We start from the raw sequence: 18,937 nt of genomic DNA, 5'->3' as shown, positions 1-18,937 counted from the left end.
ACAAAAAAACTCAGTATGACTTGGTGTACAGCATTTGAGCTGAAACCCAAACCTCTCCAACTCCAGGAGAGCTCCATGTCAAAGAAGAGCCAACACCCCACCTCCAGGAGGGGTGACATCCAGCGCATTTTCCAGTGCTACGCCTCCGACCATGACAACCTCCTCACCTCCTCCACCCTCCTTATGTTCCTCCTAAGGGAGCAGATGGAGGTCTCAGCCAATGAGGAGACAGCCACGGCCTTAATTGACAGATATGAGGTTGATGAGACAGGTAAGGGGAGCTTTTTACTCATGGGAGTGAAAATGCAAATCAAATGGCTCTTTTACAATGCCATTATCTCACCATTATTACATCATAAATATGCATGCATTCTTCAGGGTTATAGCTGTGGAGTTGAAAGTGCTTAGTCAAGCTGCACAGATACAAGTTAATCAAGAGTGACAAGAACTTATTGTGTTCTTTCCCCCTCAGTTTTTCTACATACCTCTAAATATAAAACACTGCAAAATATATTTAAAAAAGCTCTGAGAAGCAATTAATATGTTGAGAAAAGCTACAAATATTTGCCAAGAGGCAACAATGACTCATTAAGCGGTGTCACACAGTAGCCTACCCTGATTTAACTTAGGTCATAGATGAAAGCGTATATACAATGCATTTATCAGCCTTTAAATTGCCAAAAGAGCCAAGCTTTTCACATGAACGAAATAAAACATTTCTCTTTGATGAAATGGAGCACAAAATGTGCAGAGCATTGACTCAAACAGACAAACAAAACATACAGAATGCCTACAATGTAGTGCATCATTGAAATAAACATTCACCTGCTTCTCTTTTTGACTTTCTGCAGCCAGGGTAAAGAGGAGCATGACATTTGGGGGCTTCCTCAGGTTAATGGAGTCGAAAGACTGTTGTGTGTTCGACCAAAGCCACACATGTGTTTACCAGGACATGACTCAGCCCCTCTGCCATTACTTCATCTCCTCCTCCCACAACACATACCTGACCGGAGATCAGCTGGTGGGAAAGAGCAACTTAGATGCCTACATCAGGTACTAGAATTCAAGGACTACAGGAGGCGTCTACTAGTAGTATCCTACATGTACTGTCTGAAGTAGGACTGTTATGGATAATAATCCAGAACTGCACAGACGAAAGCAATTTTGTACTGTCTTGGGGTTTTCTGCTAACATATTGAGTGTGACAGCTTTTAGATTGTGCCAGCAAATTACTGTGTGTATAACATTAACAAATCAGTGCTGGTTGGTACTGTTAGGTAATTCAATCTTTTTTTAAATATTTTCCATTGTCAACATTAAATAAACTGACACATGCTATTATGGAGGTTTTCTATATGTTTGTTTTGTTTTGTGAACCATCAAGTGGCATCGGTACTATTCTGGGTAAAGGTCATCTGGCTATCAGGACATTGCTGTGGTTGGTCTCACAGTATAAAACCTTTGCATTTATCAATATTTTGTATTTAAGCAGGTAGAACACTTGATTTCACATTATCTTTTGTGGTGGACCCTTCTGTAATTCAGTCTGGCTGGTTTGCAAGTACATCAATTTAGCATAGAAGACCTGATGAACAAATTTCACCCGACAGTTTTTGAAACTTAAAATATAAATGAGCGCAATAAATTCAGTTTAGAGACTGACGCGTATCCTCCTGCTGAAATCCAATCCGATATTTCATCTAGCCATTCAGCCCAAACTGATAGATTAGAACATTTTAGGCAAGGAAATGGGCTGAGGGCAGCAGAATTAGTATTTATGGCCTTCCTGACTGCCTTGCGCGACTGGTGGCCCTGCCCTGTAATCTACACCCCTTGTGCGGAATGCACTGGGCAGGGGGGTGGGGGGCGGGGGTCGCTGCTTTACTTACCTAATGAGAGTGGGCCAGAGGAGGGCTGCTGCTGACCTGTCCACACCCCTTTTGTCTTCCGCTGCACGCGTGGCAGTGCATGCAGGAGCAGTGATTAAAACAAAACCACAGCGCTCAGCAGAATGCTACCATTTCATAGGGGTCACACCCTATGAAGAAATTCATTTGCACACTGAACAAAGGTAGATTAAATTCAAGGGAATGTAAATCAAGTGGGCTTTTGCATTTCAAAGTTTCATACCAGGACTGCAGTGGCTGAAAAGAAGTAGGGTTGATTCATTCCCCAGCACTCTTTTAAGGCACCTGCTACTCCAAATAACCTACTGGATAATCAGTGCAATCACAGCCATGTTCATGACTTATCTATGACAGAATAAGAATATTATCAGCCCTAGAAACTCAATAAATGTATAAGGAGACGATCACAAGTGACCAGGAGGTAATATTTAGTACTAGTGGTGTTGAATATGAATAATAACATTGTTATTTTGTCAGTGAAACTAGAGCTTTTGGAGAGAATCAACGGGAAAATCAGAGAGAGGAGGCTTTAAACACGTCTGGAAAATGGATACATTCCTGTACACTGAGAGGGAGAACATATATTTGCCTCACTTCTCCCTGGACAAATGTGTTTTTTGGCCTTGCATTGCCATACATTGTTGCATTATTAATAAGTCACAGCAGGAACCAGTAAATATCAAACCGCAAAAGCTATGTTCTATGTGTGCTACGTTTGTTCACATCAACTGCGTGTAGGGGTTGTAAACAACTGACTCATTTAATCTTTCCTCTGTGTCTGCAGCACTCTCTGAGCTTATTTTCATGTGCCCTGATGCTGTGTGTCTCGCAGTGCTCTAAGGAGGGGCTGCCGCTGTCTGGAGATCGACTGCTGGGACGGTCCTGAGATGGAACCTATTGTCTACCATGGTTACACCCTCACCAGCAAGATCCTCTTTAAAGATGTCATCACAACAGTGAAAGAGTATGCCTTCATGGTATGCCGTCGCAGAGCAATGAAGGGGAACTTTGTTTAGTGCTTTTGCCTCCCTCTCTCACCCCCGCTTCAACTCTCTCTCTCTCTGACTGTGGAGATCATTATGATTAAAACCGCCCCATAAAAGTCGCACTCGGCACTGTGGGGTGCAAATTCAGGCTTTGATCAGAGAAGCTCAGAACATCTCCAGTAGTTCCAAGCAGAGAGAAAACACTCACACAGAGAGAAGAACTCAGTATTCCACGGCCTTTAAGCTACAGTGGAGCTCACTGCTGAGAGCAAAAGCATCTATGAAAGATGTCAGATGGAGGCTTAGAGAGATGATATAGACTACCATATACTGTATATCAAACCCTATTTAAAACCATGGGGAAAAATGATCAAACATCCTTCATAAAATGCAACATTTTCATAATGTTGAGATGACTGAGAGATCCTCCTCCATTTTTAATCATAAACTAAAATGAGACTTAATGGATACATTAGTGAAATGTACTGAAGTTGATGAGCTGTCCTTGTAGGCATCTCCATACCCCATCATCCTCTCCCTGGAGAACCATTGCAGCCGTGGGCAGCAGGAGGTCATGGCCCATTACCTTACCTCCATTCTGGGAGACTTACTGCTGGATACCAGCCTTACCCTGGACACCCATGGAGAGCTGCCAAGCCCCGAAGTAAGTTACCGCATATAACTCTTACTGCCTATCAGTATGGAATCAGATCAATGCCATAAATATTTTGTAATCTGTAATATAGATTTTGTATCTGTAATATAGATTAAGTATCTGTGAAACCATCTACACTTTCAAAACCTATCTACAGATACGGATTTCAAATACGAAATGTATCTACACTTTCAAAAACTATCTTCACTTTCAAAATCTATTTACAGATACGGATTTCAAATACGAAATGTATCTACACTTTCAAAAACTATCTACACTTTCAAAAACTATCTTCACTTTCAAAATCTATCTGCAGATACGGATTTCAGTTACGCATTACGGATTTCTGTTACGAATTACAAAATCTTTTTGGCACTGTTTTTACAGCCTTTCTAAAGAGCCAATCAGAGTTTTTGGCAGATTTTCTAAAGCGCCAATCAACACATTGTATCCTGTACTGACTAGCCAATCAGCGCTAGCTTGCTGGCAACTGCTGGCCCGCTCATTATTATTCAATACTTATAACCTAAATGTGCCACCGCTCTGCCTACTGTGCCTAGGGAGAGATCTGGGGTCTCCCCCGCATGGTTTGAATAAAATTCGGTGTACGAACGCCTTGGGGGAAGTTTAACAAGCATGCCTTATGTCCAAAGGGCTGATGAACACCTGTACTATTTAGTTAATCTTAGGCTCTGGCGATTCAGAGATCGCTTGGGTGCAGAACGCATTGTAACTAAGAAATTGGTCTCGCTTGCTGCCTCCACTGAGACGCTAGAAAACTCGCTTCCACAAAAAATACACAATAAAGAAGACTTCAGAAAATGGTTACAAATAGGCTACCCCAAAGTGCCATGAAAAGAAACGAAAATGACATTGCAAGGTGGTTTTGAAATCAGGCTGGTCATTATCCAGTTGTTGAGGATGCACTTAACGGTATACCCCCACCATCACTTTGCGTGTCTGGAGAACAAGACAATAGCAGTCTGTCTGCTAAATGTTCTCATCGTGATAATGGGTCATATGAATACTGTTCATGGTTAACTTAATAAAATGTGAATAGGAGATCAATCACGAAAATGCTAATGTTAGCTTTCGTTAGCTACCAAAGCAGATCCTAATATATTCCATACAACGACAGGGATCTTTGAAACAGGTGGAACGAAGTGTGGAGTGCAAACCACTGACTGATTGTGCGTTTTACAATGACTTTATTAACAACTCCAAATATAGGACTTCTTACTTGTGCCATTTCTCAGTCTCTGATCCATGACAGCTGCATACACCGTTTCACTCAACTTTCCCAGTTCCCAGCAAGCTAGCGCTGATTGGCTAGTCAGTACAGGATACAATGTATTGATTGGCGCTTTAGAAAATCTGCAAAAAGCGCTGATTGGCTCTTTAGAAAGGAAGTTAAGACAGTGCCAAAAAGATTTTGTAATTCGTAACAGAAATCCGTAACTCATACTTGAAATCCGTAATGCGAACTGAAATCCGTAACTGAAATCCATATCTGCAGATAGATTTTGAAAGTGAAGATAGTTTTTGAAAGTGTAGATAGTTTTTGCAAGTGTAGATACATTTCGTATTTGAAATCCGTATCTGTAAATAGATTTTGAAAGTGAAGATAGTTTTTGGAAGTGTAGATACATTTCGTATTTGAAATCCATATCTGTAGATAGGTTTTGAAAGTGTAGATGGTTTCACTATACAAAATCAATATTGCAGATACAAAATCTATATTACAGATTACAAAATATTTATGGCATTGATCTGATTCCATATATCTGCTACCAATCCATTGAAAAGGGTTTCAAGTCCTACTTCGTTTTACAATTTAGACATTTGAGTTGATGAAAGATCCAACCTTTCTTGTGTGCTTTACTTGAATGATGAATTATCCATCTATAGAGTTCCCCCCAGCCTACGCACAGGCTTAGATAGTGGTAGAAGACTTTGCTTACCGTTCCCCATTCATGTTCTGCACAATACACAGTGATCTATATTTAATTCAGACTACATACAGCCATGACATCTAGGTTCTCACTTTCTCCCCCTTTCTCTCTCTCTCTCTCTCTCTCACACACACACACACACACACACACACACACACACACACACACACACACACACACACACACACACACACACACACACACACACACACACACACACACAGAGAGAGAGACACACATATTGTTTACAATTAACTGATTAAGTAATTACAATAACCTGAGATAATTATTATGCTATCACTAGCCCCTTATACATGCGTCAATGTAAAGCTGTTACATCGCTTCTACCACGATAGAAACTCGCGAACGTGTTACAATTGCCTCATGTATAAGGGGTCTAGATGTAAACCGTTAGTTTTTCCGCCGATCGTCTGAAGCTTTCGAGAGAGGTGGTTTACCACGATCGTTCGGCTTAGAAAAGGGCGTGTCAAATCAGGCCGATGTGTCATGGGGGAGGCCGTGCGTGACTGGGGGGAGACGGTGACAGGAGGCTAGAAAGTTAGAGGCTAGAAAGTTCACTCCATCATCTCTTTGAAATTCCTTATTCCATGAGTGGTAGGCTACAATGTGACTGGCTGTTTTAAAATATAACTAATAGCCTAAAGAAACAAAATAACCCAGGAAGTTTCATCTTCAAGACGTTAAGGCTTCTTCCAATACTGACAGCTGACTCATAGCTTGCAGGTTTGCGGGAGACGCGACATTTGAGGGATGTCACTTAATTTAAACCTTTTTTGCTTCCATTAGTGTGTGTGTGTGTGTGTGTGTGTGTGTGTGTGTGTGATAGAGACAGAGAGGACTCAGTAAAACATCGGAAAACCTTAAGCTATCAATCACCCCCACAATGAAATATGCCATTACAGTCGCGACAAACTTCTTGGCATTGTGGTGCGCCCAAAACGCAAGCTATAAACGTAGCCATCCTAATGTAACCAAAATATACCTCTGCTGATATGCCTTACCTTCGTTCTATTTAGAATTCGTCTTAGCACTATGCAGGAATAAAATAGCATCTACAGTGTCAGGATTCAGGCGAGAGCGCCTGGCTTCTATAACGCGCCCTGCTGCACTGAAGGAGCGCTCACTCGCAGCACCTGTTGCTGGAACGCATATAATTCGTTTTGCAAGGTGCTGTAGTCGTGGGAACGACTGGCCTGGTTTCTCCCAAAAGGAAAGTAGATTTTCCTCTGCTGATCCCGCGTCTATATGGAAGTTTATAGAGAGATTGCCGGGGAGTAAAATGCTCCCTTTCCTTTACGTCTGCTGCTGGCTAGTAATACAGACAGCCGGAAAGGTTAATAAACGGAATGAAATAGCTACACATTACACACGCTATGTTTAAATAAAAGCCACGTTACTCACATACTGGTTAACACTGTTTGTTACAGCACATAAATGTTTGTCGCTACATCCAAACTGCGTCACCGTTGTCCCTCCCTGTGCTCCAGCCGCACCATTTTGCTTGCAATGTGAATCATTTAATTTAAATATGCTTATTGGCATTTGTTAGCCTGGATACCAGCCTGAACTCCGCCCACAAAATTTTTGTTCTGGGAGATTCAGTCTGGAATCGAGTTAGTTGGGAGAGATTTAACGTTTCAAAAAGGTTGAAACGCAATCTAAACCAAACAAATTGTAAGGGCGGGCTTTATACGTTGATGGACAGATATAGATAGAATATACCGGAATATACATCGAACAAAGATGGATTTTATATGATTTAAGCTATCTACACGACTTTTTTATGTCTACATTGACTCGGTTAGTTGTGTATACGCAAAACGAGTGTTGCCGAGGATTTTAGGTCCTAACTAAAGCACTCTAGACCATTATTGATTGGTTATGCTAACGCGTTGGCCAAAATAATCGTTGAAACTAATGGTAGCTTCTAGCCTTGAGTGCTAATTAAGTAACGTGAGCAGGCATATCTCAGCAGATATTGACAGCGCATTCATTTTGAAAGAGGAACAGAGAAACGCGATCAAGGCATTTGTCGATTGAAAAGATGTTTTTGCCGTCCTTCCTACGGGAGCAGGTAAAAGTTTAATCTGTCAGATGGTAATACTACGTTGCGCTGATTGGTTCTAGGTATCCAATTCAGCGAAGAGGAATTTTCTTTCCTGGTTCGTTGAAACACGCCCCATAATCACAGCCCAATTGTCCGATCTCAGACTCATATTCTGACTAGAATTATGAGTATGACATCGTCAGGCTAGGCATTTGTTGCACCTTAATCATTTTCTACAAACATGATATGCTATGTATGGTGTAGTAGACTGAGACTCTATTCACTACTGCACAAAAACTAGACACGTTTGAAAAACTAGACGTTTGCAATGAAGTAGGTTAAACAACTTTCGCCAATATCGCCGTAAGGGAGATGGGTTATGTGCTCAAATTTCCTGGGATCAAAGAAGACGTTAGTATTCATGTGCAAACTAAAAATCACGTCTCAGGATTGCTGCGCATGCAAGTTATTTCGGGTGTCTCAACTGTAACTAATACCACTGTCATATAATTATGAGTCCAGTAAAAGACGGAGCAAACACAGTTTTCTACCGTTGTTGAAACACATCCACGCGTAGACTCGTTTTCTTTCCATCCGAGAGTGGTTATTCAAAGAAAATATTAAGAACTATATGCTGATAGAAAGAAGGGAACTTTAAGCCACTACACTGCCTGTGCCCGATGCGGATCCACGTTGATGTTGTTAGTAAACAAACCAGGTGGGAGCACATCTCCGTGGTCTTTGCGCATGCCCGAGGCAATGTAACAGCTTCACATTTTGCACATGTATACAGGTAACGACAAGAGCCGTTTCCCTCGAAAATCTTCACACCTACACGCGAATACGATACGATAAACTGATCTGATCTCAGTGGCACATGTATAAGGCCCTACTGTTGATTTCTCCAGACCAATTAAAATCTTCAAATTCCTAGAACAGCAGTATGTCTTCCCTACTACAGTATCTTATGGAATTTCAGTAGACCAAAGCCTCTAAATAAACCAGTAAGGTGCGATACCAAAAATAGCGTATTGACCCATTTCATTACACCACTCTGGGAATTTGCTTGAAAAAATGGGTTGAAAAGAAGGTCTTTACGGATTTGGGGACTGTAATCTTCAAAGACGTATGCAAACCTCTCCTTTCAGGCTGAGATTACTATCAAGCTGTATAGATTCTGGATATTGCAGCATATAGCTATTTGCCATTGGTGCTCCACACAGGCGGCAGTAAACTGTCTGTGGTGGAGGCTGATTATAGGCCTGAGCTCAATAACTGTTCATCAACAGAAACCAGGGTCTGGCTGCTAGGGAGACAGTGGCTTTGGTGACTTCATCATAAACTGTTCAGCAGAATGTCTGCTGTTTTTGAAAATATATTGTTATATTAGAATTTTCCACCAACATTTCAGTAGTATAAATGAACAATGTACAGAGGCCCATTCGCCTCTGCTTTCCACCACCTTTGTGGATCTTTTTAATATGTAGCGGGTGTATATAAATCTACCATATAAACACAACATGGCTCCAGTTTTTGAGGATTATCTGAGAAACTGCATCTTGTTGCATTTCTATTACTGGCAGTGGACGATGATAGATATTGATGGGAGCAATTTGGTTGTTGTCGGTTTTGCTCCTGGAAAGAATGAGATATGCTACCACATTATTTTAAAACAGCCTGTAGATGGTTACCAGAGAGAGGAAATGTTTTTTTTTTCCCTTCAAGTCACCCAAGAATGGATGAAGTCAAAATCCTGTAGAAAAATGCATTACTGCAATGCTATGTCAAAAGTAATGATTTACCATAGACATCTTTACTGTGAATTCACCCGCCCTATATTTACTTTGTTGTCATATATATATATATATATATATATAGTATATATATAAACATAATTAGTGCCATTTTACAAGTCCATTTACCACATTACCCTTAGTTTATTCATGCAGAGGTTAATGGCTTTTCCATATTTATTAAGACAGTAACAGACATTTGTAATAGGAAACTCATGTAAAGAAAATCTGAATCTATTATTGGCATGCCCTTAAACGACAACAAAGTACTGACCAGGGACTCTACCTATCTGCTGACAGGAACTGAAATATAAAATTCTCATAAAGAACAAAAAACTGAATCCTGAACCACAGTCTGGGCCGAGAGACCCAGAGGCTGACGCAGAGGAGAGCGATGAGGAAGACGATGCTGATGATGAGGAGGAAGAGGTGCCTGTGAAGAGGTCTAAAAAGAAGAAAGTAAGTTACAGATGCAGTGAGGAGCAAACTTTTTTAAAACTTTCAAGGGCTGTCCTGAGAAGCTCACCTCAGGACTGTCTTCACGATCGTTTCACATCCTTACATAACAGTGTGAACCAATAACAATGACAACAGGCTGTCTCCATCTATGGCCACAGTCTATTACCATGTCCTCCCTCCAAACTTTACCGCTGATGCTTAACTGCATGTCTGTTGTAATCCAAAATCCAAAAGTGTGATCATATACATTCCCTTGAGCAGTTTAATACTTGTGCAGAATTGTGATGTTTGTAATTAATAGTTCTAAGGTCATACCCTTCCTGAACCTTCAGTTATGTTTGTCTCAACACAGAAAAAGAAGGTTGTAGTAGCACAGGCATTGTCTGATTTGGTCATCTACACCAAGTCTGTGAAGTTTATCAGCTTCGTGCAGTCCAGAGTAAACCAGCAATTCTACGAGAACACGTCATTTGCAGAGAAAAAAGCCAAGAAGCTGGTAAAACACTCAGGTAGGTTAATTTGCCTTTCGTCATGAGGAGTTACCCTTCTAGCTCTCTCATTTCATCTTATTAATGATGGATTGGCCATGAACCATGACCAGAGCTGGTACAAAAAACAAGCAAAAACCTCACGATTGGTGATCAATCATAAAAAAGTCTTGTCTTGCCATTTGTATCATGAGTCTCTCAGTAAAAAGCAATGTATTTCTGGTGTGTGCCCCACACAGGAGCAGTGTTTGTGCTGCACAACGCCAGGTTCCTCAGCAGGGTTTACCCTGCAGGCTCCCGCACGCTCTCCTCCAACTTCAATCCACAGGAGTTCTGGAATGCGGGCATCCAGCTAGGTCCGTACTGCGCTGACATTCTCTGATCCAACCTGCATTCGTTTCCACACAACCTGCTCACTGCTCTACATAAGTTACACATAGACACAGGTGCCATCACTCTCAGTACAACAGCTTTTCTGCATTGTTATAAATGTTCTCAGGACCTCTGAAATCTGAACTGTAAAGCAAAGCTGAAAGTAAGTTATCTCTGTTAACCTTGGGTCATGGATGGCATACACTCGCACACATGCACACGTAAACACAAACACACAGACACACAGACACACACACACACACACACACACACACACGCACACACACTCACATACACACACGCACACACACACGCACACACACACACACACACACACACACACACACATATACGCACGCACGGAGCATGCACACACAACACATACACACAATGTGAAGGAGAGCAACAGAGAGACACAACTAGAGAGAGACAGACTCTACCCTTTCATGCACATGGAGAAAGATAGGCTAGACAGCCTTTGATGCAAACTGGGCGTCTTTGATACAACTGAAGGCCTGACAATTTTCTGCTAATTGCCCTGAGGCAGGTGGGTTGAGGCTTGAAATGACTTGAATTATCTCTAAGGTTTCTCTCTCTGCCACATGCAGTCCGTCTTACTTGCCCCTGGGTTGTATAAATGAAATGCTTCCGTGAATGCCTCCCCTTGAATTTGTTACTGTTCCTTCCATTCAATTCTGTTCGAGTCTTTTCAATCTATCTATGTAGCTGAACAAGGTGAAGAACGTATTCAGAACGCATGGAAGAAAAAATGTTAACACAGAAACTATCAAAGCAACTCTCGCATGCTATAGCTGCTGTACAATTTTGGGCTCATTTCAGGCATGTCACTCTTTGTGAAAATAGACTGTGGTCTTCAACAACATCCTGCTCATTATTTCAGTAAACTTGCTCCACAGACTGAACCCCGGAGGATTTCATTTGTGTAGTTCAGCCTAGCTTGCCTGAAGCCTTTTTTCTATATGTCTGCACTTTGTTTGGGCCCCATACTAACATTTATGTTTTGGTTGCCTTGGACCCTCACAGCGGCTCTCAACTTGCAGTCCCTTGGCTTACCCATGGACCTGAACAATGGCCGTTTCCAGGGCAACGGTGGCTCAGGCTATATACTGAAGCCCCTTTTCCTGCAGTCCAGAGAGAGCAGCTTTGATCCCAATGCTTTCAAACACAACCTGAAGCCAGCCCACCTCCTGTTGAAGGTATGGAGGCAGCACAGACACAGCCTGTTAGTAGACAAATACCTCTCAGAAAGCTACCCTTCTGGTTGACATTACATGAAGTGATTTCAAGACGGCACATATCATGCATGCTCCACAGTTATAGATAAGAAAGAGTAGAAGTGCATCTTGTGAAATATCCATGATATAATATAGTCACACGCACAAGCTACAGTGACGGAGGAGATCATCATAACTGTGATGGTAGTCACAATAACATGCAACTTCAAGTTGTTATTTGTTTTACAAAGTAAAGAGGGAAAAAAAACTAAAGTCAATCCTCCACCACAAATGGCTTGTTATTATGACACAACAAAGAAATAACTGCTATTAGCATGCAAACTTGTGGTCAGTGGGATAGCATAACCTAAGGCAGTATCTTCAATGACATTTGGCAGGTTTGGAGGCAGACCCGGCATGGTTTGGCTCTGCTAAGGACAGGGTTCACAGTTTGGTGCTGTTCAACTTGTAATGGAAATGCAAATTAGCTCGCCACAGCCCAGCTCAGCACGGCCAAAAGTGCCAATGGAAAAACCCCATGAGAGTTCACGCTCACTAAATGGAACAAGGAAGGATGAAAAACTAACAAGAGACAATAACATATCAGATGTAACGCTTCCCTTCAAGTCTTTCCATAAATCGATCCTTATCTTCTATCACATTGGCTACATAATAAGACTGGTTGAAGAGTGTACTCACCCTTTCACCTGGTAGTCTGCTTTAGGTAATGCTATCCCACTGACCACAAGTTTGCATGCTAATAGCAGTTCTTTCTTGGTGTCTTTTTACACTAATGGTACACATACCTAAATACACTGATGGCAACTGGGCTGAAATGGAGGAAACTAACACTATGCTTTCCGTCGTGGAGTTCTTTGTCTCCAATTTGTTGGATATTTTTGTATGTGGGGACACCTCAACGGCCTTTAACCCTTACTTTTAGACACACCCTCAAACAAGGACACCCTGGTGTATGTTAATGCATATCCAGGGTGTGCTTGGTCGACGGGCTAGGTAGACGGCATCTCTCTCTCGCTCTCGCTCTCTCTTTCTCTCTCTCAAGGACAGACACGCATTCATTTTGCATTCATTTTTCCTCAGAGTGAGCACACTATACAGACACTGACAGATCAGACAAGATCTCTGTGCCAAATGATGGATCTTATCACCTTCACAAAAAACAGGGCTTACACAAACACATCCGGCTAGACTCAATGTTTAAATCATAGGAAGACTTCTTAACTCCACAAGGTCAAGGATGCCTGCCAAAGTTGTAGGTGCCAGGAAGTGACTTAATCTGATAATTAGCCCACCTGGCTCAGCACAATAACTGCTTTTGAAGTAAGGCATAACTCTATGTTTTTTCATAGATAGGCCTTGTCTAACTCAATAATTCATGTTACATTCTGCAGAGACAAAGGGACTAGAACTTTTGAAGTCTCAAAGAAAATGAAATGGCGTAGTAGAGCTTTAAACTTTCACCGGTGCATGACGAGATCTCTGCCCAATAGAGAAATATGATCACTCATGAATACTTTTTTGTAATTGAATCATATAGGACTGCTGAATGATTCTGACTCATATTTCAGAATCTTCCCCTTCAAGGATCGATAAGGCAGACACGTTTCCCCATTTGAGTTAGAAATGTTACACTAATTCAGTCTGACAGCGTGAATTGGTAGCCTACAGGTGGTAAAAGGCCAGCCATGTCTAAAGCCAGCAGCCAAGATATACACAAACTCCTTATTGCGGTGTTAAGGCTGACAGATGGACAAATCCCTTTTTCCTCACTTGCTTTTGAATGTGTGTGTGTGTGTGTGTGTGTGTGTGTGTGTGAGAGAGAGAGAGACAGAGACAGAGAGAGAGAGAGAGAGAGAGAGAGAGAGAGAGAGAGAGAGAGAGAGAGAGAATGTGCGTGTGAGTGTGTGTATGAAGCATCGACAGCATATTCCCTTGGCTGGTCTGAGCCCAGTATTACTCTTGACCACATCTTTAACAGTGTCCAGCTGTTGTGGGTGTAGTTTCATCTGCGATGTAAATCAGAGCCCGTAGGCCCAGACTACCAGCATGTTACCTTGAACCACTACAACGCATCACTGGTGCCTGAATGGTCTTTTCTTTTTCTGCCATTTTCATACGTTCTCTCCATACCTCAAATGACAAGCTCATGGATAATATCTACTGTTTTATAAACATTTACATAGCATATCGGTTTTGGAGCCAGTGCTGACAAAACAATAGCAGAGGGATGTACTGTATGTGATTTGAAAAACATTCTCCCCTGAGAAATTGAACTTCTCTCCTTGATTGTGTTATATTTAGAGAAAATGAGGCATAATCAGGTTCGAACCAAAGCAAGGTCTCCTAGCAATACAGACAAAGAGTTATTCTTGTGTCTCATTAACTCATAGGGAATCTGTTACTCCCTCTCTCCTGTATCTCAAAAACTCTCTCCCGGATATTTCCCCTCTATATTTCTCATTCGGGTCCTTGAATAAAACATGACAGTGAGTAGCACCTTATGCACGGCTGCAACTGTGAGGTCATCTCCATCTCCACCTGTTCGAATATGCTGTGTTTAGTGAGTTTTTTGCTGCCAGTGTGTGGGTTCTTTCTAATTTCTCCAGTGTAAAGTGGTCTGGCTTATAAATAGGTTGTAAATTATTCAACCGGAGTAGGGAAAAGACAGTTTTATTTTTAACCGGCCTGTGGAATATTCTCAGTTGAGTTCTACATCCAGTCTATTAAATTAAATAGTGTATGTGTGCTTGTGCCAGCTTATACTGAGTCATCTCCTGGACCCAACACATAAGAATACGTTCATGATGCACATTAAAGGCCAAAATAGTGACATGGAACTCCAGCTGACTAAATGACGAAAGCAAGGTTTGAGCAGAATTTGCGAGAGAAGAAATCTTTATTAGATTGCAATGGATAACAGTGTGTGTTGACAGCAGCATGTGAAATCCACCAGCATGATCATGCCACAGACATGTAGGTGCTGTGGCTCAAGCCTCTGCCTGTAGATGAAATGCCCCTCCACATGTGGGAACGGAGGCACGAGGAATGAGGCCTATCAGTGCAAGACGTGGCTGGATAACAAGATGCAGGTCTGTTGCTGGGTCAGACCAGACCATGAGACCGATAAGCCCACTAGAATCCTGTGTTAAAAACAAAAAGCCATATTTGCCGGGTGTTTCTATCTCAGGCAGATTATCTGATTCTTTCCAGCTTTTGGTGAACTCATGCTTGGGTGTGGCGTTAATCACCTGGCACTCTGTGTGTTTGTGTGTTTTTCATCCTCAGGTGATTAGTGGCGCCAACCTCCCTTCCCCCAGGACTGGCAAGGCCCTGGATCCGTTCGTGAGAGTGGAGATCCACGGGGTTGTCTCAGACTGCTGCAAGAGGCAGACGGATGCAGTCAAACACAATGGTTTGTACTTTGATGTGGTCACTGGGTGGCAGCATCAAAAGGCTTTAGAAGCGACTATTTATCCATGTTGTATGAATGTTGTGAAAATCACAGTGTGGACAGAGACTGAGAGAACTTTTAAACTATGAGTTTGTCAGATAAATTTGAAAGATAAAGAAGGAGATGCTCTGGCGCTCTAAGCCAAGATCCTAGAAAGTACAAGGATTGGTCTCGGCTACAAGTAATGACATTCATTAATTCGCTGGTGAAAGTCCTCCAGTCCAACACACCAAGCTTGCTGTTCTGAAGTGACTTCATGTTCTTTCATACTTCTGCCCTTGGAATAGAGTGTCACACTCCGTGTTGATCTGTTTCTTTTGATTCATTTACTGTAAGACGTTCACTAACAGCTGCACTGCTTTGGAAGGTTGATGTAAATGAGCCTCTTCAAAAGAGGAAGAGTCTTTGGGTTTGCCTTGAGAGCGCACCGCTCTGCTGAGATGGCGCTTTTTTTTTTTTAACGATGAGCAAGGATAAGGAGGCCCAGAACCAAGTGCCTCCAGAAATGGAACAGAAGCTGAGTGCTGAAACTACCAAGCACTTTAAGATGTAAACTCTACTGAGGCCTACCGCACAGAAAGTTCAGATGAATGTTAAATGGAGTCGTTCCAAAAAATGTATAAGTGTGGGTAGAGGGGGAGAGCCATAGCCCAGTGACACCTGTGTATATTCAAGCATGCTTCCACCACCTGCTTTGATAGAAGAATGCCACTTAACCAAAAACTCGTATCTAGAAATGTACACTGTCAGTGAGACATTACCTGTTTACCATAAATATGTTACAGCTGTTATTGCTCTCTGTTCTCTCGACTGAGGATGTGAGGATTTAGACTTCTTATGACTCGTTGGTCATGTTTATTCATTGGGATTTTGACATTTGTTTGACCTTACAATCTGGTTAACAACAAACGCATAGTGATAAAAAAAAGATGCAGCATGACTAGCAGTACAGCTTCCTCAAAGAAGCATTGGAAAATGTCTCTGATTGTACTCGCATGTTGAAGTCCCAACACAACACGACACAAAACAAAAACTTTTTTACTGAATCCGGGTAAACCTATTACTAGTTGTTTTGTTTTCTTCTCTGTGACCTTTTTTTCATCTTTTATCTTGTAATTGGGTTCGTTCAATCTCCATTCCACTGTAGACCACCTGTAAAATGTGTGTGTGTGTGTGTGAATGTGTGTGTGTGTGTGTGTGTGTGTGTGTGTGTGTGTGTGTGTGTGTGTGTAAGTGTGTGTGTGTGTGTGTGTGTGTGTGTGAATGTGTGTGTGTGTGTGTGTGTGTGTGTGTGTGTGTGTGTGTGAATGTGTGTGTGTGTGTGTGTGTGTGTGTGTGTGTGTGTGTGTGTGTGTGTGTGTGTGTGTGTGTAAGCGTGTGTGTGTGTGTGTGTGTGTGTGTGTGTGTGTGTGTGTGACACTCCGACAGACAGACAGGCTCTCATTAGCCTGCCTCTCCTCTTCCCTCCCCAGCAATCAAAGCTCCAGGCAGCTGAAGGCAGAGGAACTGCTCAATGCCACTCGAGAGTGTAATTGCTTGTGCGGCTTAGGGGGCTTTGATAGACATATTCATACCCGCTCTCTTTTTAGGCTCCGCATCGGAAGAATTTGTTTTTAAAAACCGTGCAGTCTTTTTTTTAAAAACACGATTGCCTCTTAATTAAACCGTAAACAACATATCTGATCAGGACATCTGTGAATGCTTTGCTGATGGGAAGCTGACAGCTGAATTTGTCTCTAGGATTGATATGCTTGGGTATGTGGACGAGGCTTGAAAGAGGGATGACAGTTGACTGCCATGAAGACGGTGCAGAACATAAATATTAGCTGCTATTTAACTTCCATCGAAGATGGAAGAGAAAGTCAAGTGACTTGTGATCACTTGTTTGCACAGCCTCGTCATAGATTTATGGTTTCTCCTCTGTTGTTGATGATGGGACACAATAGTTTTGAGTCTGAGAGGCTTTGTGTATTAAGGGTCAAATTCAAGAGGAGAGGTATAGCATTGCTTTCAAAGTACATTAAATCAGGTGTATATAGTTGTAACACTCTTCCCATATTGTTCACTTTAGCACTGAATCCTAGGTGGGACGATGCCATGAACTTCACCATTGATGCACCTGAGCTGGCCTTGATCCGCTTCTCTGTGCGGGACCAAATAGGACTCCTGAAGAGTGAATTTGCTGGCCAGTACACGCTTCCTTTCACCAGCATGAAAAAAGGTTAGGAAATGTATTGTGTAAAAAGTGTATGCATCTGGAAAGTGTATTGTTTTTGGAGATTGCATCGGTAAATTGCATCTAAATATGTCTAAGGCAAAAACCTGTTTGAAGTGTTAAGTTACTATCCAAGAGTGTGTAGGTGTATGTGTCATTGTGGGTGTGGGTGTGTATGCATATGTGTGTATGTATGGATTTATGTGTGCATGTGTGCGTATGTTGTCTGTCTGACCTCAGGTTATCGCTGGGTGCCCCTTCTATCTCGAGAAGGCTACAGCCTGGACCCTGCCTCCCTCTTTGTGTTTGTGTGGTACTCCTGAGGCCTGCCTACTCTACCTGCAAGGGCTCTACTCCAGCCTCAGCCATGACATGAGGAACTGCTACTTGGAAACATGGTGTCGGCAAAAAAGAAATAAACGCACATTCATTTGCCGAGAATTTTATTCAGGACACAATCGTCTCAAACATCCATGCTTGAACCTCCCCTCCTCCTTATCTCCAGGTAATTACAAGCCTCATGGAAGTTTGTGTAATTAGGGCCGAACTGTTGGCTCCAAACATAGAAAAATAGACAGCAAGGAAAACAAGAACTACAACAGACAGTAAAAATAACACAGCCCGTCCACAGTAACATCTAAAAGACAGTCATAACAGGCTCCAAGTCCACTTTAGGAAGAGGCACAGTGGTGATATAAATAGCACGTTAAATAATAAAAATTAAAAACAACATGTACAGACCATAATTACTCTTTAATTCATTTTTCATAATTTAATCTTTCCCAATGATCCAGTCTCTAATGGCTGCGTGTCATGCTATTTTAACTGGCTGTGAGCTGCAATAGATCAGAGGGAGCGGTCCCGTCCACCTGCCCTTTGTAAATTGCAGTAATGGCTGACACACAAGGCAAAAGGGAGCAGATTTAGGAGCTACTGTGGGCCTGCTGTGTGTGCTGACACAGGACATGCCATTTCAAAATCTGCCATGCAGTCAAAAAGCCCCCATTCACCACTCCTCTACCCTTCAGTTCTTCGAAAAGACCAGTGGAGCCCGGTGGGAGGACTGGACCTCAAATTCAGGAACACAAATGCATATGACTGACACAATTACAATAGCACTTTCTGATATGTTCCTCATCCATTCATTAGATTTAAATAAGGATGTGGATTCCTTTTTTATAAATGGGGTTATTATCCAGCCAAAACTGGAATTTGCGCAATATAAGGTTAAAACATAAAAATACTTTGACAATACATAATATGTCTCCCTGTACTTTATAAATAAAACTTTATATATATATATATATATATATACATACATACTTGGATGTTCCC

The 18,937-nt window shown here is 41.9% G+C and overlaps 1 protein-coding gene across 1 annotated transcript; it reads left to right on the top strand.

Moving 5' to 3' along the window:
• Nucleotides 1-15: 15 nt before the first annotated feature.
• Nucleotides 16-17,925, top strand: LOC308367791 (1-phosphatidylinositol 4,5-bisphosphate phosphodiesterase zeta-1-like; the record flags this gene model as incomplete). The annotated part of the gene is made up of 10 exons (XM_080841780.1): nt 16-271; nt 852-1,053; nt 2,740-2,884; nt 3,405-3,557; nt 10,173-10,329; nt 10,548-10,664; nt 11,725-11,897; nt 15,222-15,348; nt 17,459-17,608; nt 17,843-17,925. 10 exons carry the CDS (start codon nt 16-18, stop codon nt 17,923-17,925), a joined length of 1,563 nt encoding a protein of 520 aa, XP_080697906.1.
• Between the last annotated feature and the right edge of the window lie 1,012 nt (nt 17,926-18,937).

This window comes from Sprattus sprattus (assembly GCF_963457725.1).
Source record: "Sprattus sprattus genome assembly, chromosome: 7".
NCBI lineage: Eukaryota > Metazoa > Chordata > Actinopteri > Clupeiformes > Clupeidae > Sprattus > Sprattus sprattus.
The sequence above is the reverse complement of the archived record's forward strand: the minus strand, read 5'-3'. Positions and strand labels throughout refer to the sequence as shown.